Raw genomic sequence first — 26381 nt, forward strand, 5'->3', positions numbered from 1 at the left:
AAGACTTGTGGACTTCAACTCCCAGAATTCCTGAGCTAACATGACTGGTGGAGGAATTGAAGTCCACCAGTCTTAAAGTGACCAAGGTTGGAGACCCCTGTCCTATGGAGTTGAAAGGCCGAGAAGAAGATAGGGTGGTCATTGCTGGCCAAATAGCCTAGCTGTCATGTCTGACCATCTACCCACCCCTCTTGCCAAAAGGCTGCCCTCAGGAGGGGTTGTAGTGGGTCACGACTGAGCTCTGGGGGGAAGGGCTCCTCTGGGGAAAGGCCGGGTGGACGATGTCCATGGGATGGCTCATCCAGACGTCAAAGACGGTCTTGTTGGGAGGCATGGCTTCTTCTAGGCCCAAGTCTACCCTGGAGGAGGAACCTGGGCTCAGGGAGGACCGGGGCATCAGCTCCCAGTAGGCTGGGTGTGGGAAAGGCATGGGGCCATAAGGGGGAGGGCTGGGTTGGGGGAAGAACAGCCCGTGGCTTTGAGGTGCCGCCACCACCACATTGGGAGCCAGACAGGGGGTGTAGGAAGTAGGGAGCTGCTCCCAGAATGGGGCAGCAGGGGGCGGAGTGCCCTCCCTGGAGTCAGAATCGCTGGTCTCGGGGGGCGGCTGGAGGATTCTGGGGCGCTTGGCCAAAATCGAGGCGCTGGCCGCCATTTTGGGCTCTTCGTTGGGGGATAAGGAGCTGAGGGAGGCAGGGCTGCTGGAGGACGAGAGGGAGCGGAGCATGGGCAGAGGGCCTGGGGCCCGCCAGGGGAGGAGGGGGGCACCCGAGGAGACCCGGAAGATGGGGACGGTGCCCCAGACTTTGGAGGCTGCTGCGGGGCTCTCGGTCCTTGCTTTCCCTGAGAGACCCACACCCTGGAAGTCATGGAGCAAGGCATCGATGCTGAAGGGGCTGCTCTGGCGGCCCCCTTCGCTGCTTGGGAACCCACTCGCCTCTGGGTCAGCCCCATTGAGGGCAGGCTGGGGGGCTTGGAAAGCCCAGCCATGGTAGACGAATGGAGCCAGGTCCACCGCGAAGGTTCTCTCCTCTTGGCGGGAGACGGCTGTGTTCTGCAGCTTCAGGGCTTCCGGGGGGATGAGGTCCACATCGACGGTCCAGAAGTTTCCTTTGGCCTTGGGCTTGGTGGGGTCTTTCAAGATCTGCAAGAGATGAAGGAGGAAAGGGGGTGCCGGGATGACCCAAAGGGGCGTGGCACAAAGGCAACACAGTCAGATAAGCAATAAGAGTCCCTTTATTATCTCCAACTTTGCCCCCAATGTCCAGGTTACCTTCAGCTGGAGAAAAACTCTCCCAGGAACATCCTTTGACTGTAGAAAATTCAGTCCAAAACAAGGGACACACAAACTGTAATTTAAAATCCAAACAAACCAAACTGAAGTAATTAGTTTGGCAGGGGAGGAGCAGGAATTTCAGACTTGGAAACAAACACAGTTGGCAAGATGCCAGATAAGCCTAGATGATACTAGATAATTCACGATTTGCTCCCAACAACTTCCTGTGCACAACTTCCCTTTTTAAACACTGTGCTCCCAGCTGCAGCTAATGATGGGTATCAGGGCCCTTTCCTCCCCTGTAAGCCATGCAACCCACGTTGCTCCCTTCTCCGTTCCTCCCTGCATGCCCTAGGATGAAGAGGGGGTGGAGCTGGGTCTTCCTCTGAACTCCCTCTGCCTTGTTCTACCTCTTCCCTTCCCTTCTACCCAGCCGGACTGTGCCCTTCTTCCACAGCCAATGGAGCCACACTCCCACTCCTTGTCTGCTCGGCCTCCCGCTCCGAATCAGATTCCGACAGGGGCATGACAGGGAAGGGGATCTTCTGAAGGCCTGTCCCAGAAGGAGAGACATCTCTGGATTTCCTTCCAAGTCCATGGTTGGTTGCGTTCCGGTGGATGGGTGGCCAAGATCTCCTGGCCACTGTCCTCAACTGTACCTGTTGGGAAGGTAAGGAGCCACTGATGGTGGTGGGAATGAGCAAACCTAGACCTAGTAGGTGTGGGAGGAGGAGACTGGAGGCCACCTGTCATTTCCCAGTCCTTCATCGCTGAACTGGGGTCTGATGAGACCGACATGATATGGAACATTTAGTGAACCTCAGTCAAAGGAGTTTGGAGGGATGACCCTTGGCGGTGGCTTAAAACAGGGGTGTCCACTGCCTTGGCTACTTTAAGACTTGTGGACTTTAACTCCCAGTGGAGTTGAAGTCCACAAGTCTTAAAGTAGCCAGGGCAGGACACTCCTGTCCCTAAAGCAATATTGAAAGGGACTCTCCTGCCCATCGATTGGAAAACGCCCCAACCGGGCATCAAGTTTTAAGCGCTTTCCTGAAACGGGGAGCGAAGGAGCCACACAAGACTCTGGGAGCACCATCATCCACTGTGGATGCTTTGGGTCCTTGGTTGCTTCCTTGCAGACGTTTCGTGACCCAGCTAAGTGACATCCTCAGTGGTAGAAAGGAGGAGGGGTTTGCAGAGAGGAGGAGGAGGAGGACTGTGGGGTCCTTGGTGCTCTCTGAGCTTGGTGGTTTTCTTGCAAACATTTCATGACCCAACTAGGGAACATCATCAGTGTTAGAAGGGAGGAGAAAGAGAAGGAAAAGAAAGAGGAGGAGGAAAGAGAGGAGGAGGAGGAGGAGGACTGTGGGGTCCTTGGTGCTCTCTGAGCTTGGTGGTTTTCTTGGAGACGTTTCATGATCTAACTGCATAACACCCTCTGTGCTAGAAGGGAGTGGGGTGTAGGGTAAATGGAACCTGTTGATTGGCTAGCACACCCAGCGCTACTTTTAACACCCAACCACCGGAGCCCGTTGATTTTTCCAAAGCAAATGAGTGGATAAAATGGATACGGCGATTCGAGAGATTTAGGCAAGCAAGCAATCTTGTAATAAACTCTGAAGAAAATCAGGTGAAGACTTTGATTTACTGTATGGGAGATGAAGCAGATGATGTTCTGCGTGGCCTGAAACTCAGTGAAGCTGATCAGCGTCAGTGTACTAAAGTAAGAGACGGCTTTCAGTCATTCTTTGTAGTGAAAAAAAACATTGTGCATGAGCGTGCAAGATTTAATATGCGCAAACAAGAAGCAAATGAGACAGTTGATGCATTTGTCACAGCGCTGCATGCATTAGCAGAACACTGTAACTATGGAGCACTACATGACGAGCTCATCAGAGACAGGATTGTAGTAGGCTTGGTCGATACACGGCTATCAGAACGCACGCAAATGGGAAAAGACCTAGACCTGGATAAAGCTATCAATATGGCAAGACCATCAGAGGAGATTAAAAAACAGCAAACCACACTGAGATGTGATGCTAGCGCTGTAAACCTAAAGGATGTGAACTCTTTGGGCAGACTGTTTAAAGGCAGGCATCAGAAAGAAAAGCAAAAAATTCAGCAGATCAAAGAACGATGGAGCAAAGCCTCAAAGCAGGCAGAACAAAAACACTAAAGACCCCCAGTGTCACAAATGCGGTGGCATGCTTCGCCCTAGACAGGAATGTCCTGCTAAGGACGCTAAATGCCATCCGTGTGGGGAAAAGGGTCACGATCAACGTGTATGTTTTGCAAGCAAGGCGGTGCATGGCATTGAGGAAGAGGGGAGAAGCTTCTTTCTCAGCTCTGTGACATCACATGCTGATCCATGGACTGTGGAAATCAGAATGATGGATAAAGACATCACATTCAAGTTGGATACCGGAGCAGATGTCACTGTTGTTTCACAGAAGAATTTCGCCAACATTTTTCACAACACACAGGTGCCGGTGCTGCAAAAAGCAGAGAGACCTCTACTGGGTCCAGGGAGAATTCCACTGGAAGTGATGGGGGTTTGCCAAACTACAGCTAAAGAAAAGAGCAAAACAAATTACAGAGAAGGTGTATGTGGTCAAAAACCTGAGTACGCCTTTGGTGGGACTGCCAGCTATTGTAGCTCTTGGTCTGTTGGTTCGTGTGGACACTATTGACGTGGAAAACCTGAAGTCAAGCTACCCTAAGTTATGCAGTGGCCTAGGGGAGGTTCGACAACCTTATTGTATTAAGCTCAAACCCGATGCTGTGCCTTTCTCTTTGAAAACCCCAAGGAGGATTCCCCTACCATTGATGGGGAAAGTCAAAGATGAGCTTCAACGCATGGAAAACTTTGGAGTAATCACTCGTGTGGAAGAGCCTACGGACTGGTGCACAGGCATGGTAGTGGTGCCCAAGAAGGACAGCAAAAAGGTGCGTTTCTGTGTGGACCTGACTGTCTTGAACAAGTATGTGTGTGTCGTGAAAAATACATTTTACCATCAGTAGAACAGAGTCTTGGAACACTGGCTGGTGCTAAAATGTTCAGTAAATTAGCCGCCAACGTGGGGTTTTGGCAGATACCCCTCACCGAGGATTCAGAAAAGTATTGTCAGCCTTCAAGATCTTCTACTATTGCTTTGCATCTTTTGGCTGTCATAAGTAACGGGGGGAGGAGGGGGGTAAAGTCTGGGAAGCGAGCTGGAGGTGTTACATTCTAGTGTTGTATAAAATGAGGAGGGGGGAGAGGACATTCCTGCTTAGGTTTCTATTTCTTGCTTAGCTTTCTTTCCTCTGCGCAACTGCAAACTTTTATCAAAGTATGCCAAGGTCAACGGACAGAAGCCTCATCACCACCTGAGGATGTCCACGTGATCATATTCACAACTTGTAATTGGAAGACTCATCTGAACTATTGGGGGTGGGAACATTTCCATCACTTTGTATATGTGGTTCACGCGCCTATTTTCTCAGATTCAGAATTCTTTTGTTGCTACCACTTCATTTCCAGTAAAAGATATCTTTTCTCTAATTAAAAGAGTCTAAGTATTTCTTTCTTGGATTTTGAATGGAGCACTGCCTGACATTATTCTGAATCTCACTCTATCAGCCCACCCGGAGAAATAATCCAATTTCTTCCGAGGGGTCTGAACATCATGTCATCTCCAGCCAGTGACCAGGAAGACCTGGGCGCCATTGGAGGGGAAGACTCATTGCTGCTGGAGGAGGCACGGGAAGCTGAATTAGTAGCAGAGCTCAATCTGGAAGAGAACCCAGCTGTGAAGCCCAAGTGGTCATGGGGAGTCGGCTAGAAGGATCCGGAGGAGGCCCCCCCACCAGGAGTCACCACCACCCGCCGGCGTGGGAGAGAGAAGCCATGGCAAGACAGGGAAAGGAGAGACTTTTTACTGAACCAAGCCAGGCACCTCCTCAGTGAGGCCTTTGGAGAACCTCACACTGCACAAAGGGATGAGGGAGAGGGAGAGGGGGCCCCAGCCAGAAGAAGCCAAGCAGCCACCCCCATAAATCAACCTGGGCTGGCGCAACAGCCAGCAGCAGCCCCGGGGCCCCAGCGGGAGGTGTAATTCCTAGAAGGCGTAGAGCTCCCAAGTTGCCTCGGTTGGAAGTAAAATATGGGGGAGATCCCAAAGACTTGGGGTTTTTCCTAGCACAAGTTTGGAGCTATATGGAAGAATACGGGAGGGATTTTTCCTCAGAAGCAGCCAAAGTGAGATGTGTTACCAGGGCTCTGGAGGAAACAGCTGCAAAGTGGATGGTGACTTTGCATAATGATAATGCTCCCCAGCTGTTGAATTATGACCTGTTCATGACTGCGCTGAGGGCAAGGTTTGAGGACCCGCTGGCGGAGCGTCAGGCCAGGATCAGGATGAAGACCATAAATCAAGGGAGGAGATCGGTGGCCAACTACACCCAGGAATTTAGAGAGCTGGCGTGTCATATCCGAGGCTGGTCCCAGGGAGCCCTGATAGAAGCATTTAAAGATGGATTAAATGAAGATGTATACCAGAGATGCATTGCCAGATGGGACCCAAATGATTTGAAGATGTGGTACTTGCTGGCAGAAGAGGTGGAAATGGACCTAACCCGAAACAGATGCCAGGGGGGGGGCTCTGGTTGGATAAGGCCCTCCCCCTCACGTCCTCAAGAAGTCCTCAAGCCCCAAAAGGGAGGGATAGCGGCAAGACCCAAGACCACTGCCTGCTTCCAATGTGGAAAGGAAGATCACCGGGCTGCGGACTGCAGGGCCAAGTTGGAACCAAAGGGGGCGCCAAGGGGAGGGAAGAAGCCTGAAAAAACCCCAGTGAAACCTCGCAAAATGGCGCTAAAGGCGAGGGAGGTTGTAGAGGTCGCCCCTCCGGAAGGAGAGGAGCTGGGACCTCCGACCTCCTCTGAAGAGAGTGAATCCGATTCGGAAGACGACTCCCTGGTAAGCCCAAACAAGGGCCCATTTCCAGTGAAGTTAAGGGTACCCACATCGGGGGCTGAAGGGGAAATGCTAGCCTTGCTAGACTCTGGGTGCACGAGGTGTGTAATCAACACGGGAGTAGTAGAGAAGATGGGCTTAAGACTAAAACCTTTAAAAACGCCCATAGCCTTTTGCCAATTGGATGGATCAGTGGCGGGGGGCTGCCCTGCACGCTTCATAATGGAGCCCATAGAAATGACCATGGGAGAGCATAAAGAGACCCTGTGCTTTATTGTGGCCCCTGGGATGGAGCAACCGCTAATATTGGGATTACCCTGGCTCCGGAAGTGGAACCCCCACGTCAACTGGAGGAAGGGGTCATTGTGCATACGTACCAACCAGCGGCCGGAAAGGGAGGGGCGATCTCAGCTGAAGTTTCAGAGTCCGGTTGAGTTAGCCTCCACAGGTACCGAGAACTTGAAGGGGGAGGAGAAAATTCCGGCGGAATATTGGGATTTAAAGGAAGTGTTCAGTGAGAAGGCCTCGGATGAGCTTCCCCCTCATCGGTCAACAGATTGTAGTATTGAAATTTTACCTGGAGTGAAGCTCCCGAAACCAAAGTTATATTCGATGACACCACGGGAATTAGAAGAGCTGCGGTCGTTTATCGATAAAAATTTGAAACGTGGTTTCATCCAACCCGCTAGACCCCAGGTAGCGGCCCCAGTATTGTTCCGCGAAAAGAAAGATGGCTCCATGCGCTTGATGGTTGACTATAGAAACCTGAACGCTATTTCCGTTGAAAACGTGTACCCCCTCCCCCTGATGAAGGACATGCTGGCCCACCTGGCCAAGGGAAATTTTTTTACAAAGCTAGACTTGAGAGAAGCGTACTACCAAATTCGAATTAAGGAAGGAGATGAATGGAAAACCACTTTTAACTGCCCAATGGGTTGTTTCCAATTCAACGTTCTCCCATTTGGCCTACATGGGGCCCCAGCCGTATTCATGCAGATGATTAATCAGGTGTTACATGAGCATCTATACAAGGGGGTTTTGGTTTACCTTGATGACATCCTTATCTACACGGAGACTTGGGATGAACATGTGAAACTAGTGCGGTCAGTGTTAGAGAAACTCCGAGCCGCTAAGTTGTATGCTAAACTGTCCAAATGTGAGTTCCATCAAGAGAAAATTGACTATTTGGGGTATCGCATCTCACATGAGGGCATAGAAATGGATCCAGGGAAAGTGCGTGCCGTGTTGGAATGCCCCCCCCCCCCACGCACTAGAAAACAACTTCAGAGTTTCTTGGGATTCGCCAATTTCTACTGGCAATTTATCCCGGCTTTTGCTAAGATAACAATGCCTATCACAAACCTTTTAAAAACAAAAGGGGAGGCGAAGCCAAGGCCTAGCAAACCATTAGAGTGGTCCATGGAGTGCCAAGCGGCCTTTGAAAAGCTGAAATGACTGTTTGCTGCAGAACCAGTGCTAAAGCACCCGGACATGGATGCTCCTTTCATGATCCAAGCCGATGCGAGTGATGTCACTGTTGGAGCGGTGTTACTTCAAATCAATGAGAAAGGGATTTTACAACCCTGTGCCTATACTTCCCATAAACTATCTGAAACCAAAAGAAGGTGGGCCGTCTGGGAAAAAGAAGCTTTTGCAGTCTGCTGGGCTCTACTGACTTGGAGACATTTCTTGGAAGGAGCAAAACACCCGTTTGAGGTATGGACTGATCATGAGAATTTGGAGGCCTTAAAAACGCCTTGGAAGCTGTCCCCCAAGCAAGTTCGCTGGGCCCAGTACTTTAAATGGTTTAATTTCTCATTGAAGTACATACCAGGGGGGAGGAACTTCATGGCGGATGCTCTATCTAGACTACCTCAATATAATAGTGCTCGCCAGGAAGTAATACGGCCGATTGTCTCAACCAAACAGCTAGCAGCTCCAGTAGTTACTAGAGCTCAAAAGAAGAAGCAAGATGTGGATTTATCGAATGGTTTGACTGCACAACTGAAAGAGGCTCTAAAACTTGATGAGTGGTTCCTGGCTCATTCGAATAACTGTACAGTTAGAGATGGATTGGCCTGGGTGGGAACCAAGTTGTATGTGCCAGAGAAACTGAGGAGCCAAATATTACAACAAGCTCATGATTCTAAAGCAGCTGGTCACTTTGGATTCGTGAAAACCTTACACCTGGTTAAGCGGCAATTCTGGTGGCCCACGTTGAAGAAGGGCATTGAAACTTATGTGGCTAGCTGTTCGATTTGTGCATCAGCAAAAAGACCTCCTGGTAAGCCAACAGGATTGTTACAAAATGTGGCTAGACCAACGGCTCCATGGAGGGAAATCTCTATGGACTTTATAGTGGAATTACCCGAAAGCAGCGGAAACACGGTTATCTGGGTGGTAACCGATTTGTTTTCCAAGCAAGTACACTTCATACCTTGTTTGAAGGTTCCCTCTGCAAAAACATTGGCTAAACTGTTTATTTTGCATATCTATAGATTACATGGGGTTCCTGAGCGCACAATCTCGGACAGGGGTGTTCAATTTACCTCAAACTTTTGGAAAGAGTTCCTGAAATTATTGGGCTCCGCCCAAGGCCTAAGCTCCGCCCACCATCCCCAAACCAATGGGGCCTGTGAGAGGACTAACGCAGTATTAGAGCAATATCTTAGGTGTTACATAAATTATCAGCAAGACAATTGGGCTGACCTATTGCCATTTGCTGAAGTGGCTTATAACAATTCTGTACATAGCAGTACTGGATTCACCCCATTCAAGGTGGCATCAGGACAAGATTTTGTACCCATACCTGAACTTCCTTGTGAAAGGCCTAACATTCAATCATTAGATGAATGGATAACACAACTCCAACTTAATTGGCCAGTCACTCGTAAAGCATTAGATGATGTGCATCAAGCCCACAAGAAGTTTGCAGACAAAAAGAGAACTCCCCCAAAACCATATCAAGTAGGCGACAAGGTTTTCTTGTCCACCAGATATCTACAAACTACTCAAAAGTCAAAGAAACTTGGTCTTAAGTATGTTGGTCCTTTCTTGATTGAAAGGATTGTAAACCCTGTGGCAGTCCAATTGAAATTACCAAAAACTCTTCGACGTATTCACCCGGTCTTCCATGTTAGTTTGTTAAAACCTGAATATACTTCCAATCTGAGGCCAACCCAAACTGATCCTCCTGTACCACTGCTGATTGAGGGTGAACAACATTTTGAAGTTAAAGAAATTCTGGACTCTCGTAAATGGAAGGGTCGACTGCAATAAAAGTATACCACATTCATTACACTCTTCGGGCGGTTCCACTTTAACCATCTTCCATTTGGCATTGCCTCAGTGCCCGAACATTTCCAATGTATGAGGGCGGAAGTTACACAGGGGCTGGAAGGTATAGTTTGCCACATTGATGATCTACTGGTGTGGGGACGGGACCAAGAAGAACATGACAATCGACTCCATGCGGTGCTAAAAAAAAAACTGGAAAAGGCGGGAATCACTCTGAACGTGGATAAGTGTGATCTCTCCAGGAGTGAGGTGGTCTTTTTGGGTCACATCATCTCTGATGCAGGGATACGACCTGACCCAAGGAAAACAGAGGCTATCAGAGCTATTAAGGAGCCCTCTAGTGTGAACGAACTGAGGAGTTTTCTTGGCATGGTAAACCAGCTGGGGAACTTCATCCCTCAGTTGGCAGAAAAAGACAAGCCACTTCGTGATCTCCTTTCTAAGAAAAACTGTTGGGTTTAGGATGTGGAACAGGTCAGGGCATTTAAGACATTGAAAGATGCTTTGTCTTCTCCTCCGGTGCTAGCCATATATGATCCGAACAAAGTGATGAAAGTGTCAGCGGATGCATCGTCATATGGCTTGGGCGCCGTTCTTCTTCAAGAGTGGGGAGATAAATGGAAGCCTGTGGCTTACACATCGCGTTCACTCACTCCAACTGAACAACGCTATGCACAGGTGGAAAAAGACTCTAACCTGGGCATGTGAAAGATTTTGGGATTTCCTCCTAGGAAAGCATTTCTGCCTGGAGACTGACCACAAACCAGATACAGATACAGATAATCAGAGTTGGAAGGGACCTAGTAGGTCATCTAGTGCAACCCCCCACCCAAGCGGGAGACCCTACACCATTTCTGACAAATGGCAGTCCAATCTCTTCTTGAAAGTCTCAACTGATGGCGCTCCCACAACTTCCGAGGGCAACTTCTGTTCCATCGGTTGATTGTTCTCACTGTCAGAAAGTTTCTCCTTGTTTCCAGGCTAAATCTCTCCTTGTTCAGTTTCCATCCATTATTCCTTGTCTGGCCTATAGGAGCTTTAGAAAATAGCTTGACCCCTTCCTCCCCGTGGCAGCCCCTCAAATATTGGAAGACCGCTATCATGTCTCCCCTGGTCCTTCTCCTCCCTAGACTAGCCAGGCCCAGTTCTTGCAACCCTTCATTGTATGTTTTAGCTTCCAGTCCCCAGTTGCTCTTCTCTGTACTATTTCTAGACTCTATAGAGTGGTATTAGTACCTCCCTTGATCTCGGTTGAATCCCTCTGTTAATGCCAATTAAGATCGCATTAGCTTTTTTGGCGGCTGCTGCACACTGCTGGCTCCCATTTAGCTGGTTGTCCACTAAGACTCCAATTCTTGCTATTGAGTCTGGTTTCACCCAGTCTATATGTGTCCTTTTGGTTTTTCTTGCCTAAGTGTAGGACTTTGCTTTTTTCTACATTGAATTTCATTTTGTTAGATAGGGCCCAGTGTTCTAGTCTGTCGAGATCCATCTGGATCTTGAGCCTATCTTCTTGGGTGTTAGCTATTCCTGCCAGCTTAGTATCATCTGAAAATTTGGTAAGTTCCCCTTCTATTCCCTCATCTAAGTCATTAATAAAGATATTGAAGAGTCCTGGGCCTAAGACAGATCCTTGTGGCACCCACTGCTTCCTTCCCTCCATGTAGACTTAGACCCATTAAGGACTACTCATTGAGTACGGTTTGCCAGCCAGTTGCGAGTCCATCTAGTGGTGGTGCTGTCTATTCCACATTTTTCTAGCTTACTAAGAAGTAGGTTGTGGTTTACTTTGTCGAATGCCTTGCTGAAATCTAAATATATTATGTCCACAGTATTTTGCTGGTCTACTAATTTAGTCACTGTGTTGAAGAATGAAATAAGATTGGTTTGGCATGATCTGTTTTTAACAAACCCGTGCTGACTGCTAGTTATTACTTTACTTCTTTCTAGATGTTGGCAGATCTGTTTTTTATTATCTTTTCCAGTATCTTCCTGGGTATTGATGTTAGGCTGACTGGTCTATAGTTTCTTGGTTCTGTTTTTTTTCCTTTTTTGAAGATGGGAACCACATCAGCTCTTTTCCAGTCCTCCGGTAGTTCCCCGGTGCTCCAGGATTTTTGAAAGATATGGTGCAGTGGTTCTGAGATGACCTCTGCCAGCTCCTTTAAAACTCTGGGATGTAATCCATCAGGCCCCGGTGATTTGTTTTCATCAAGATCAAACAGGTGTTCTCTTACTATTTTTTTGCTTATTTTAACTTTTATTTCTGGTCTGTCTTTTACAGTTGTTTTTGATGGGTTGAGCTATAGTTTCTTTTTGCGTGAAGACAGATGCAAAGAATGAGTTAAGCAGTTCTGCTTTCTCTCTGTTGCCTGTTACTTCCTTGCCATCTTCTCTCTTTAGTGGACCGACTGTTTCCTTGATTTTTTTTCTTGTTATTTATATGTTGGAAGAAACTTTTTTTTATTATCTTTGACTTTTGTTGCAAGTCTTTGTTCGTTCTGAGCCTTTGCTATCCTGACTTCGTCTTTGCAGATTCTGGCTATCTGCTCATATTCTGCCTTAGTTGTATGTCCTTCTTTGTACTTGTCCTTTTTTTCTTTCAATTTGCCAGAAAGATCTTTGTGCAGCCATGCTGGTTTCTTCTTGGATTTCTTGTTTTTCTTTCTCAGTGGTATTGTGCTGCTCTGGGCTTCTATAGTTATGCTTTTCAGAGTTTCCCAAATTCTTGAGTTGTTTTCCCCTTTAGGATTTTCATCCATGGAATCTTTCCCAAGTTCTCTCTGAGTTTATTGAAATCAGCTCTTTTAAAATCCAAGACTCTGGTGTCATTATGTTCTGTTGCTTGTGTTTGTGTTATGTTGAATTCTAGTATGACATGGTCACTCTCACCCAAGGTTCCTGCAGTTTCAACTCCCTCTATTGCTTCTTCTCTGTTTGTAAGAATTAAGTCCAGTATGGATGTCCCTCTAGTTTCACCCTCAACCTTTTGGACAACAAAGTTGTCAGCTAGGTTGGTAAGGAACTTATTTGATTTCTCACTTGGTGCAGAATTAGTTTTCCAATTGATATCAGGATAATTGATAATTACTATTGTTGTGTGTTTCCTGCATATGTTTGTTAGTTGGCTGGCAAAAAGGACATCTATTTTTTCTGCTTGATTGGGTGACCTATAATATACGCCTATGGCCATGTCATTCTTTTTTTCTTTTATATTGACCCATATGCATTCTAGGAGGTTTTCATCTTTGGCTTCATGCATTTCTGTAGCAATATAGTGGTCCTTTACATACAGTGCAACTCCACCTCCTCTTTTATGGGGTCTGGTTTTTTTGAATAGTTTGTATCCTTCTACCAGTATGTTCCAGTCATGGGTTTCATCCCACCAAGTTTCTGTTATTCCAACTATATCATATTTACCTTCATGTATTCGTAGTTCGAGTTCACCCTGCTTGTTCCCCAGACTTGGTGCATTTGTATATAGGCACCTGAGATCTTTATGTCCGACACTGTGTTTACTGTCTACATAACCTGTGTTGTGCCTGCCTGCCCCTACTTTCTTGCCACCTGTTTGATTAGTGCACATGGTATGGCACTCACTATTAAATGCTTGATTTTGGTTGGCATCAAGGTTGATAATCTTACCTGCACAAACCTCTATTTTGCATGCACTGGTATCCTTATCAGTTTTAGGTTGCTGGGGACAGAGATGTTCTGAATCCATTAATTCTCTGTCCCCGCTGTTCAGTTTAAATGTTTATCCAGGAAATCTGTGAATTTAATGCCAAGTAACTCAGTCCCTTTCTTTGATGGGTGCAAACCATCTCTTTTGTACAGTTTTTCATTGGACCAGCTGCAGACATCATGACTAATAAAACCAAAGCCTTCCCTTTGACACCACTCCTTTAGCCACACATTAAACTCTGCTACACGCTGCCCTTTCCCTTTTGGTTCCTTGTACACTGGTAGAACCTCTGAAAAGATAAGCCTGCAGCCCATATTGCTAAGTTCATACCCCAAGCTCTGGAAGTCTTTCTGAACAGAAAGTACATCCTTCCGGGATAGATCATTTGTACCAAGATGTATAATAGCATCAACATCACAGCCCTTGCTGGCATTCTTGACTATCTTAAGAATACGCTTCTTGTCTCTGCTGGCAGTAGCACCTGGCAGACACCTGACCTCTTTCAAAACCTCAGTATCCTTTCCTAAATTTACATCCCTTACAATTGAGTCCCCAACCAGAAGGTGGCTTCTCTTTTGGATGCCTTGCTCTTCTTGTGTGACTGGTGCGTAATACCTGATTCACACTTTCTCCTTTCCAAAGTAAGTTCTTCTTCTATGACCATGATCCCCGGCTTACTTAAATTATCATTATCACAACTACCTTGATCTGTTACTTTAGTGTCCCTATTAAGGTCAGCAAGGGCACTGTATCTGTTATGCTGGGACACAGCAAAAGTTCTGTGTTTGTGGTCCACAGCTCTCACTCTACCAGATCCCATGGTTGTCCATACTGCCCTTTTCCTGTAGGATCTTTGTGGTAGTGGGGGCTGGTAGTACAACAGCTCAATAGATGGCTGGATTGGGCACCTAATTTCTGCTTGGAGAGCACAGATTAGAGATTCTAGATAGGTAATCTGTCCATGTAGACTGGTAATTTTTTTACAAAGAGGACAGTATCCAAGTTTGAAAAGAGTACTGCGAAAGACACCTGTAAAACAAGTATTACAATGAACTAAGCCAGTCATCTTGAAATAAAATAAAATCACAATCTCAAGCGCACTTACTCTAAATGTCTTATTGGTATTCTGGGTTTATAGTTATATGATTTGCGCGCCATTAGGCTGCGTGGGCCGCTATCTCCTTTCTATTCGCCCTCTGCTTCCTTCACAGGCAGCCAGCAGCTCCTCCCACAACCTCTGGGAATTTGAAATGCAATGGAGTGCAACCACTTGTCAGTTTGTTTGGAGACCAAGCACTAAATCTTCTACCCTTGAGAATTCAGCGATTCGGGATGAGGCTCATGCGTTACTCTTACTACATTGTGCATGTGCCCGGAAAGTCACTTTGGACAGCAGACACATTGTCACATTCACCTATGGACTCTCACATGTCCAAAGCAGAACTGGAGCTGATGGAAAGCACTAACATATATGTGGACTGTGTAGTAGACACCTTGCCTGTTAGCCACACATATATGGAAATCATAAAAGAGCAGTTGCAAGCTGATAGTATTTGTTCTCGAGTCATGAAATTGTGTGCAGATGGATGGCCAGTCCATGCAAAACAGGAACCTGCACTGAGAGGATACTGGCCAGAACGAGCTAACACTCACTGTACAAGATGGATTACTACTGAAAGACACTCGGCTTGTGATCCCATCCACTCTGAGGAATGAGGTGTTGGAGAGGCTGCATGAAGGACACCAAGGGGTGGTGAAATGCAAAGAACGTGCTTGTCAGTCTGTGTGGTGGCCAGGACTCAGTCAGCAGGTCAGTGAAATGGTGCTCAAATGCAGGACATGTATTCAAGAGCATCAGAATCCTAAAGAGCCACTCGTAACATCTGAGTGCCCTGAAAGACCATGGCAAAAGTTAGGGACTGACATGTTTGTACTTGGAAGGAAAACATACTTAGTTGTGATAGACTATTTCTCCAGATATGTCAAGATTGCTCTGCTATCGAACACTAAGTCAACTGATGTCATTGTCCATCTGAAGTCAATCTTTGCCCAGCATGGGATTCCAGAGGAGTTGATGTCAGACAATGGACCACAGTTTTCTGGCCAAGATTTCTCTCATTTTGCATCCAAATATGGGTTCAAACACGTTACCAGCAGTCCAAAGTTTACACAAAGTAACGGAGAAGCTGAACGTGCAGTTCAGACAGTGAAAAGTCTCTTGAAAAAGACTAGCAACCCTTATCTGGCCCTGCTTGCCTACAGAGCTATCCCTCTCCAGAGCGGGTCCAGTCCGGCTCAGCTGCTTATGGGGCGACGTCTTCGTACCACTGTACCGACTCTTCCCTCTCAGCTAGACCCAGCATTGCCAGATGTTGACCATTTTGCTCGTAAAGAGAGAGAGAAGAGGAAATTGAATACTGAATACTACAACAGGAGACATCGTGCAAAACCTCTTAGTGATTTGGTACCAGGAGAGCATGTATGGGTCACTGATACAAAAGAATCTGGGACTGTGCTGCAGAAGCACAAGAGTCCAAGGTCATATCTGGTGGATGTACCTAAAGGTGTGGTGAGACGCAATCATCAGCACTTGATACCCTTACACGCACGTGCAAGTGAAGGAGGAGCGGTGGAGCATCAGGAGTTGCCAGAGACAAACAGTGAACAAGTTTCTACATCACCTGGGAAAATACTTAAAAACTTTCCTAGTGGGACAGCTACCCCAAGGACAAGGTCTGGGAGAGCTCTAGTTAAACCAGAGAGACTGAATCTGTGAACTGAGAAAGTGAAAAAGAGTTCATGTTGATGTGTAGTTCAGTAAGAAATCTGAGGTGCAGAATAGTTTAGACACAGTTAGGTGTATTGGATTAGTAAATAGTTATATGACAACATTTTCTTCCCTACAGGATTTAGATAGGAAGAGACCTTCAACAAAAGAGGCAGAATAATCCTCTAAGGTCCGGTGAGACAAAGGTAGTCTACCCTTTGTTCTCTAGAAAAGGGAGATGTGGTGTAGGGTAAATGGAACCTGTTGATGTTTCACTGTGAAGAGGAACCAATGTTAGACAGAGAGTAGTGAGGGACATATTTCGAGGTGACACAGTGTGAAGGAAGCGGAAGGGAGGAGTTAAGAAAAATAAAGCAGTTTGTGTGCAGAGAAGTAGGAGTGTAGGAGTATTATTACAAAATACGACAGGGAGGAGGTTGCAGAAAGGAAGAGGACGGGGAGTGGAGGGGGCTGGGGAGTCCTTGGTGCTCTCTGAGCTTGGTGGTTTGCAGAGAGAAGGAGGAGGAAGGAAGGAAGGAAGGAGGGAGGGAGGACTATGGAGGAACTTGGTGGTTTTCTTGTAGATGTTTCATGACCCAACTAGGTAACTTCAACAGTGCCAGAAGGGTGTTGGGTTTGCAGAGAGGAGGAGGAGAAGAGGAGGAGGAGGAGGAGGAGGAGGAGGAGGAGGAGGAGGAGGAGGAGGAGGAGGAGGACTGTAGGGTCTTTGTGTTCTCTGAGCTTGGTTGTTTTCCTACAGACCTTTCATGACCCAACTAGGGAACATCATCAGTGTTAGAAGGTGCAAATCCCCCTCCCTTCTAGCTCTGATGATGTTATCTAGTTGGGTCAAGAAACATCTGGAAGAAAACAACCAAGCTCAGAGAGCACGAAGGACACCTCAGTCTTCCTCCTCCTCCTCCCATTGAAGATGTTATCTAGTTAGGTCATGAAAAGTCTGTGTTAGGAATGATAGTCACCTAACAGTTGGGTTGGAAATATATAAACCAGGATAGTAATTTAATACTGTATCTTTAAGAGAGTGCTGTAATTGTAATTGGCTGAGGTTCCTTCAACGGCCATAAGATGGAGCCAGAAACCTGGTTTCTTTCTCCTTGCATTTCCTGATTTGCTGTTTTGCCTGATCGTCGTTCTGCTTGGATTGCTATGAGTCTTGCAACTGTTAGCAAACTCCATTTACTGAACTTTGTTTATGATACTTGACTTCGTTTTTGGATTATCCCTGGACTGATACTAACTGCTTTAACCGTGTATGATTTGGACTGTTTGTTGGACTTTGTTTACCCGTTTACTGGAAGTAAAACCTACATTTTACTATTCAGTGTATCTGTATGCTGGTCGTGTGTTATTCCTCACCACTCTCATTACGTCTCCCTGAGTGCACTCATTCTCCTAACGGGGAATACCTCAACACTGATTATGGGCCCAGCCATACCAGGCTCAGATTACTGAGAGTTAGTGTGAATACACAGTACCATATACAGACAGCTATTTACTGTTTAATTGTGGGTTACTGTCCTGGTAAAGATGGCACAAAACCTGTCAACAAGTCTACCACTGATAACCCGGTTGGATGAACAAACTATGTTTCCTGGTCTATGAAGTGCAGTCTACTTCTGCGTAGAGAAGGTTTATGGAATGTAGTTCAAGATCCACCAGATGTAAATGCTTGGGATCCAGAAAATGAGGATGATGCCAAGAAGCTTGCTGACTTTAAACGAAACAACGAACAAGCTCTTTGTATAATTGGACTAACACTGAGTGACCAGCAGCTAGTCCATATTCCTGGAGAAAAGTCTGCTGCTAGGTGTTGGGAGAATTTGAAGCGGATTTATGTTCGTGACAGTGTAGGTGCACACATACATCTTACACGTAAACTGTTTAGAGCACGTCTTCTGAAAGGTGGAGATATGTTAGCTCATTTGAACTTCATGAAAAGAACTTTTCAAGAGCTACTTGAAAAGGAACTGATTTTTTCAGAGCTGCATCAAGTTTACATCATTCTTTCCTCATTGGATGAAAGTTATGATGATTATGTATCTTCACTGGAAGTCCTGACCAGAAATGAACTGACATTGACTGACATAACTGGACAATTGTTAGAAGAGGCAAGAAGAAGGCAGGAAAGAGACCAACTGAGAGAGAAACAACCACAAGAAGAGGATTTGTTTTCAACTGCCTATACTGTTAGGAAATTTATTTATTTATTTTTATTTATTTGATTTGCCAATTGTTTACAAGATAATAAGTATAAATGTATACATAGTTGTATTTAAGAAAGGGAAAAATAAGGTGCAAAACCAATATGATGATAGTAAACAAAGGGAAAAGGAATCGACAGAAGGGAAGCTGGTAAGGCAGGAGGCTAGAAGGGGGTAGAAAGGTTTGTTGGGAGAAGAAAGAAAGGAAAAGGTGGAAAAAGCTACAATGTTTTGAAATTAAATGAAAAAAGAAATTTTTATGGATAATGGATAAAGTATAATTTTTTTTTTTTTTAAAAAAGATTTTGCAGGTACATAAGATGAGATGGTAGTATTGTAATGATTTAAGAGTTGATAAGAGATTAAAATGTTAAAATGTTTAAAAATGATTGGCTTTAAAACTTAATAATAGGGAGGTTTAGAATATTGTTTTAATTAAAGGGTTTAATAAGACTATGGTATTGATGTTATTATAAAATTTTTATTATAGTATCTTTTTTTTAATATTTGGATTTATTGTCTAATTATGTACTTAATTATGTTGGATGTATCAGTTAGATAGAATGTACCAAAGCAAAATCGGATTGGGTATTAGATATTACTTTAAAGATTAATTTGATTAACTTAGGGGAGATAGAAAGGCATCATACTCTGATTAATGATTTCAGGAGAAACTTATTTTCTTTTTTTTATAAGGAATGAGACAAAGGGATGATAAGAAATGGACAAAAGATATAAATATAATGATTCAAACTAAGATGATTAATTAAGATAGAAGTAAGAAGTGTGAAATATGTGGGGAAGTTAATATAGAAGGCTTAGAATGGTAAATAAAATAAGTAATGATATGTAAGATGAGCATGAATATAATTGAAGTCCATGAAGAGAGACACCTGGGTCCAAGTTACTTTCAAAAAGATTTTTTTTATGTTTTGTGTGTTGTGTGTATATGTCTTTTTTGGGGGATAATTAGTTAAAACTTGTAGAAATATAGAATGAGAATAATGGTAACTAAGTCAGAAAGAAACAGATGAAATAATAATAATGATATTGAATAAGAGTAAAGAAAGTAAAGAGAAATTGAATAAGAGGTTTTGGTATGTTGTATGGAAATGGTTTAAAACAGAATTATAATTTATCTGACTTGTTAAATTGACAATGAAAAAAGGTTTAAACATGTAATGAATAATGATAATTTGTGTGTTTTAAAAATTAATAAAACTTGTTTTAAAAAAAAAAAAAAAAAAAATAGTAGACAGTCTAAGGTTAAAGTTTTGGGGTTTGGGGAAGAAACCACAGAGTCGGGTAGAGTATTCCAGACATTGACCACTCTATTGCTGAAGTCGTATTTCCTGCAATCAAGTTTGGTGCGGTTTACTTTGAGTTTGTATCTATTGTGTGCTCTTGTGTTGTTATGGTTGAAGCTGAAGTATTCATTGACAGGTAGGACATTGCAATGTATGATTTTATATACCATGCTTAGGTCAGACCGAAGACGGCGTAATTCAAGGTTTTCTAGTTTTAGAATTTCAAGTCTGGTGGCATAAGGTATTCTACAACGAGTAGAAGAGTGGAGAACTCTTCTTGTGAAATATTTCTGGACTTTCTCAATTGTGCTAATATCAGATACGTAATGAGGTTCCAGACTGATGAACTGTATTCGAGTATTGGTCTAGCAAATGTTTTGTATGCTCTGGTTAGTAGTGTGATATTACCAGAGAAAAAGCTACGTAGGATTAGGTTAACAACTCTAATGCCTTTTTGGCTATGTAGTTACAGTGGGCTCTAGCACTCAGATCATTAGAGGTGAGTATTCCAAGGTCCTTTACAGAGCTTGGGTCATCAACAAGATCTTAACTATTCAGCTTGTATTTTATTTTCTGATTTTTGCCAATATGTAAGACAGAGCATTTATTTGTTGAGATTTGGAGTTGCCATTTGTTTGACCATTCAGATACATAGTCAAGGTCTTTTTGTAAGGTAGCAGTATTGTCTGTGGTATTGAACAGCTTTACATCATCAGCGAAGAAGCATAATTGCTCTTAATATGATCACAGAGGTCGTTTATGTTTTCCTTGTGGGGCTAGGGGACATATAGCTAGATTCTGTAAGAAGGGAAAATGGCAGAATACTGGGAATCACCAGAAGGCTAAGAAGAATGTTAGTTTAGCAATGTCTAGCAATTCAATTGTAAACCATGATTTGTGGGTAATTGATAGTGGAGCATCGCAGTGCATTACTAGAAATAGAGAGAGGTTTGTAAAGATGTCCACAAGTAAGCAACATGTATCATTGGCAAATGGATGGAAGATGAAAGCATCTGGTGAAGGTACTGCATATTGTTCATGTGTAAATGAGCATTTATCTATGTTATATGTACCTAAACTGAAATTTAATTTGTTATCAGTAAGGGCTTTAGTTAATATTGGTTATGTAGTAACCTTTAGGGGAGATAACTGTAAAATAGAGAAAGATGGTGAAAGTGTTACTGCTACTTTAAAGAATGATTTATATGTTATACATGAAGACCAGTTACAGATGGCTAACTCGGTTTAGAACAATGTTAAGCCACATGACAAATGTATACATTTACTGCATAGATGTCTGCGGCACATTAATTTCAAAATGCTGAAACAAACTGTTAAATTGTCAGAGGGAGTAAAATTAAAACCTTGTAGCAAGTAGTTAAACTGTAATGCCTGTAACCAGGAGAAAAGCAAGGATACTCCAGCAAACAGACTGAATGGATTTAAGACCAAAGAACCTTAGAGGTTGTGTTTGCTGACATAATTAGTCCTAAGAAACCCAGTTTGATAGGTGCCTGCTATGTTTTGAGTGTAATGGATCATTACTCATGGTATGGTTTCTGCTATTTAATGAAAAACAAAACAGAAACATTCCAAAATTTCTTTAATTGGCTAAGGTTTGCAGAAAGAAAAATGAAACATAAGGTAATTACTGTAGTCACAGACAACGGGACTGAGTTTATTAACAATAGATTCCAAATGATGTTAAAATTGACTGGTATCGAGCATAAGCGTTCTGCACCTTACAGGCCACAACATAACTCGTTTATAGAACGAAGAGGGCAAATGTTGCAAGCCATAGCTCACACTATGTTATCTGATTCAGGTTTGCCTGAAACACTGTAGGGTGAGGCCATAATGTGCAGCAACCATGTGTTAATGTGATTAACACAACAACTGGTGAATTGCCATTCACTTGTTGGCATGGCAGAAAACCAAATTTAAGTTATCTACACACATTTGGAGCTCCAGCATGGGTGCATATTCCCTCACAAGTAAGACTGAAAGGGCAACATAGAGCTAGGAAATTATTTTTCATAGGTTACGAGGCAAACCATAGATCGTTTAGATTTTGGGATCCGGCACAGCTAATATTTAGTGCTAAATTTAGTGCGCTAGTGCTACATTTCTTGAGCATGTTGGGTGGCATAAACTAGAACAGGAATCTAACAATGATGTTGTTATTGACACCCAAGTAGTCCTAATGATGAGACAGTTAAACCATCAATAGCCATTAAAGAAGAAGAACAGGCACAGGAGCAGGTAGAAGAACAGGAGCAGGTGGAACAGGAGAGTCCAGCAGTAAGCCCTTTACTACTAAGATGCTCAACCCGTGTAACACAACCACCAGATAGATATCAGATATAGTGTTGTATGCCAACACTATAAATACAGTAAATACAGTTCCTAGTAACCATAATGAACTGAAACTGTATCCTGCTAAGGATCAGGCTGCTTGACAGGAAGCAATGGATAAAGAACTGAAATCTTTACAAAGTTTGGAAGTATATGAAAATGTCAGGTTACCACCAGGTGAGCATGCTATAGGGTGTAAGTGGATTTATAAACTTAAAACAGGTGTAGATGGGACTGTTACCCATAAAGCCAGGTTAGTAGCACAAGGGTTCAATCAGTCAGCCAATGAACTAGGATGAGGTGTTTGCACCTAGTCTAAAGGCTATCACATTACGAACAGCATTAGTGTGGGGAGCTAAAAATAAATACACAACAAACCATTTAGATGTGGAGACGGCATATCTTCATGCACCGTTGCAACATACTATATATTTAAAGAAGCCTTTGGGTATAAAAACTGATAATAAAACTGATTGCTGGAGATTAAAAAAAGAGTCTTTATGGCTTAAAGCAATCAGGCTATGAATGGAACCAGTGCATAGTGAAGGAATTAACAAAGATAGGTTTTGTAGCTGGCATGGCTGATCCATGTTTATTCAAAAAGTAAAGTGATGGTGTAGTTTCATTGTTGCTATTGCTCACTGACGACATAGCATTAATCACTAAGACTGAGTAAGAAGCTACTGAGATTATTTCACTGTTAAAGAAGAAATTTAAAATAAAACATTTAGGTGAGATTAAACAATATCTTGGTTTAAAAATAGATAAAACTAAAGGAGGCTACAAAATCTCACAGGCAGATAAAATTAACCAGTTACTAAAGAATTTTAAAATGGAACTTTGTAAACCGGCTAAAACACCAATGAGCCAGGAGTTTAACCACAGTGATGTGCAAAGTCCTGTTTTTGATAAAGATATTTATTAATCTTTAATTGGTAGCTTATCTTAGCTAAGTAATTGGTCAAGGCCAGACATAGCATATAGTGTTAATCAATTAGCCAGGTTTAATACTGAGCCTACTGAAAGGCACTGGCAAGCTGCTACTTGTGTGTTGAGATATCTTAAACAAACAATGCATTATGCATTATATTTGGAGCCTAAGGATGAACTAAGTTTAACTGCATATACCGATGCAAATTTCGCTACAGACGTATCTACACGTAAATCAACGTCAGGTACTGTCGTATTATTAGGAAAGGTGTTAATTGGGTGGCAGTCTATTCGACAAAAATATCTAAGCTTATCAACAACGGAGGCTGAATCCTCATCTTTGTCTCTATTATGTTCATATTTAGTTTGTTATAAACAACTAATGATAGATATGGGAATTAATGTAAAGGAACCTATTGTGTATGAAGACAACGAATCAGCAATTCAGATGGCTTCCAATCTTGCTGTAAAGACAAGATCAAGACACACCGATCTAAGATATCTAAATGTGAGACAATGTGTTCAAAGTAAGATGATTAAACGGGAGTACTGCATGTCAGAAAATAACATTGCAGATCATTTTACGAAAGCCCAAGGCACTGTAAAACATAAACTTGCTGTGAGAAATATGAACTTAAACTGTAAGGTTATATATTGTCCTACCCAAAGGGGAGAATGTTAGGAATTATAGTCACCTAACAGTTGGGTTGGAAATATATAAACCAGGATAGTAATTTAATACTGTATCTTTAAGAGAATGCTGTAATTGTAATTGGCTGAGGTTCCTCCAATGGCCATAAGATGGAGCCAGAAACCTGGTTTCTTTCTCCTTGCATTTCCTGATTTGCCGTTTTGCCTGATCGTCGTTCTGCTTGGATTGCTGTGAGTCTTTGCAACTGTTAGCAAAGTCCATTTACTGAACTTTGTTTATAATACTTGACTTCGTTTTTGGATTATCCCTGGACTGATACTAGCTGCTTTAACCGTGTATGATTTGGACTGTTTGTTGGACTTTGTTTACCCGTTTACTGGAAGTAAAACCTACATTTTACTATTCAGTGTATGCTGGTCGTGTGTTATTCAACATCACTCTCACTACGTTTCCCTAAGTGCACTCATTCTCCTAATGGGGAATACCTCAACAGTCTGCAAGAAAACCACCAAGCTCAGAGAGCCCCAAGGATCCCACAGCCCTCTCCTCCTCCTCCTCCTCCCCACACACCCCACTCCCTTCTAGCACTGATGATGTTATCTAGTTGGGTCATGAAACATCTGGAAGAAAACTACCAAGCTCAGAGAGCACCAGGGACCCCTTGTTTCAACACTGAGTGACAACTGTTCTCTTCTAGAGATGTTCCACTGGGTTGTGTTGTATGGAGTCGATTCCTGTTCTTCTTCACCTTGACAACCCAGCTCAATCCTATCCTGTACCTGCTCTCCAAGCTCAGCTCTGTGGTTGACCCAGGCCCGTCTCTTGGAGGGTGCAGTGCCTGGGGGAAGGGTCTTAAGGCCTGGGCCTGGGAAGAGGGCATGCCATCAAAAGTGGACTCTTCCAAGAAAGCTACTTGGTGGCCAGAGGGCAGGAGCCAGAGATGGGCCTTGCCCGGAAGGTGGGGAGTGGTATGGCCTCGCACAATGAATTAGGGGAAGGGGGCAGCCTCAGCCAGGTCCTCTCACCTTCTGGAAGCAGTCGTTGGCCGAGAGGTTGTGCCTGATGGAGTCCTTCCAGCCCTGGTAGCCTTCTTTGAAGAAAGGGAAGAGGTTGCTGATCTCCTTGATGATCTGAAAGGCAGGAGGAGGACAGGTGGGCCCAGGTGGGCTGCAGACTGGCCGGGGAGGGGGGACATCGGGGGTTCCACTCTGGTTGGGGTTGGGAGTTGAGCCAACTTTTCCCTTGTGGGGACGCTATGTTCCCCACCCGCTAGCAGGGCTTTTGCTCAAAAAGAGCATTTGGGGTTGCTTGTTTATTTTCCCAAAATAATTTATTTTATTCCCGCCTTTATTGTTTTTATACATCACTTAAGGCAGTGAAATAATCCTCCTTCCTCCTACATCTCCCACAACAGCCCTGTGAGGTGGGTTGGGCTGAGGAATAGAGAGGGGGAGGGATGGAAGGACTGGCCCCCAAATGCCCAGCCGGCTTTCATGGCTAAGGCAAAACTAGAACTCCCGTCTCCTGGTAATTGGCCCAAAGTCACCCAGAGGGCTTTCGTGGCTAAGGCGGCACCAGAACTAATCGACTCCTGGTGAGTGGTCCAAAGTCACCCAGCTGGCTTTGATGCCTAAGGCGGGACTAGAGCTTCCATTCTCCTGGTGATTGGCCCAAGGTCACCCAGAGGGCTTTCGTGGCTAAGGCGGGACTAGAACTCATCGACTCCTGGTGATTGGCCCAAAGTCACCCAGCTGGCTTTGATGCCTAAGGCGGGACTAGAGCTCCCAGTCTCCTGGTGATTGGCCCAAAGTGACCCAGAGGGCTTTCATGGCTAAGGCGGATCAAGAACTCCCAGCCTCTTGGTTTCTAGCCTGATGCCTCAACCACTAAAACCTTTTCCATTCTCTCGCCTGCAACAGGTCTGGGGTTGCAAATGTTGGGACTCTTTTGACCCCGGAAGGCTAAAATTGGTTGGGAAGGACAGTTCTCTACATCTTCCCGAAGCTGTGGTTAAGTTGTGGCTTAGCTGTGATTTTTTAAAGAAGTGACAAATTATGGCTTCTTTCCAGAACAGAGCAAAGCAATAAACCACGGTTTGTTTCACATTGGTGTCTAAAGCATGGGTCCCCCGACCCTCAGTCTGTGGCTCGGCTCATTGGGGGACCCTCTCCTCCCCCCCCTACCACCCCCACTGCCCATCAGCCGAGCCAGACAGGTTGGGGAGCGTTAATCTAAGGTAGAGGTCTCCAAACCTGGCCACTTTTAAGACTTGTGGACTTCAACTCCCAGAATTCCCCAGCCAGCAAAGCTGAAGAGTTGAACAGGGAATTGTGGGAGTTGGAAGTCCATCCATGAGGAATTCTGGGAACTCAAGTCCACCCATCTTAACTTTATGAGATCCAGCAAAGCTGAAAGGGGAATTCTGGGAGTTGAAGTCCTCCCGGCTTAAAGTTGCCGAGGTTGGAGACCCCTGCCCTAGATACTCTGGATTTCCAATCCCATCCTTCTTCAGCTAGAGCAGAGGTCCCGAACCTTGGCCACTTTAAGACCTGTGGACTTTGTTAGGAATAACAAGGTTACCTAACGTAGTTTGGGTAAAATAATATATATAAACTATGATAGTAAGTTTAAGTGTGTGTCACTTTAAACTGCAAAGCATGTAATTTTGGTTGCGGTTGTAAAACCGCCATAAGAGGGAGCAAGAGAACCTGCTGGATTGCTGACTATGCTGGATTGATGGTTTGCTAACTGCGTGTTCCCTGCTGCTGAGTTTTTGAACGTCGAAGGAAGAAAGGAGGTTTGACTTCTTTACTGCGAGGAGATATATTACTGGACTGATATTTGTAAGTTTACTAACCTCTTTTTCGACACTGGACTTCGCAACTGAATAATCCCCGAATGGACTGAACTAGTGAATGATATATGGACTGTTT

At 44.3% G+C, this 26381-nt stretch overlaps 1 protein-coding gene across 1 annotated transcript in view; it reads right to left on the bottom strand.

Annotated features, from left to right (window-relative positions):
- Window positions 1-208: 208 nt before the first annotated feature.
- Window positions 209-26381, bottom strand: part of FOXH1 (forkhead box H1) — a 36738-nt gene continuing 10565 nt past the window's right edge. The window contains exons 2-3 of the mRNA XM_087960092.1: window positions 24474-24578; window positions 209-1144 (exon numbers count right to left, since the gene is read on the bottom strand). Coding sequence (XP_087816218.1) covers window positions 209-1144; window positions 24474-24578 — 1041 coding nt within the window. The remainder of the gene's footprint in view (window positions 1145-24473; window positions 24579-26381) is intronic.

This window comes from Notechis scutatus, chromosome 3 (genome assembly GCF_049901735.1).
Source record: "Notechis scutatus isolate UNSWTSFEM ecotype Mainland chromosome 3, rNotScu1.2, whole genome shotgun sequence".
NCBI classification, from domain to species: domain Eukaryota; kingdom Metazoa; phylum Chordata; class Lepidosauria; order Squamata; family Elapidae; genus Notechis; species Notechis scutatus.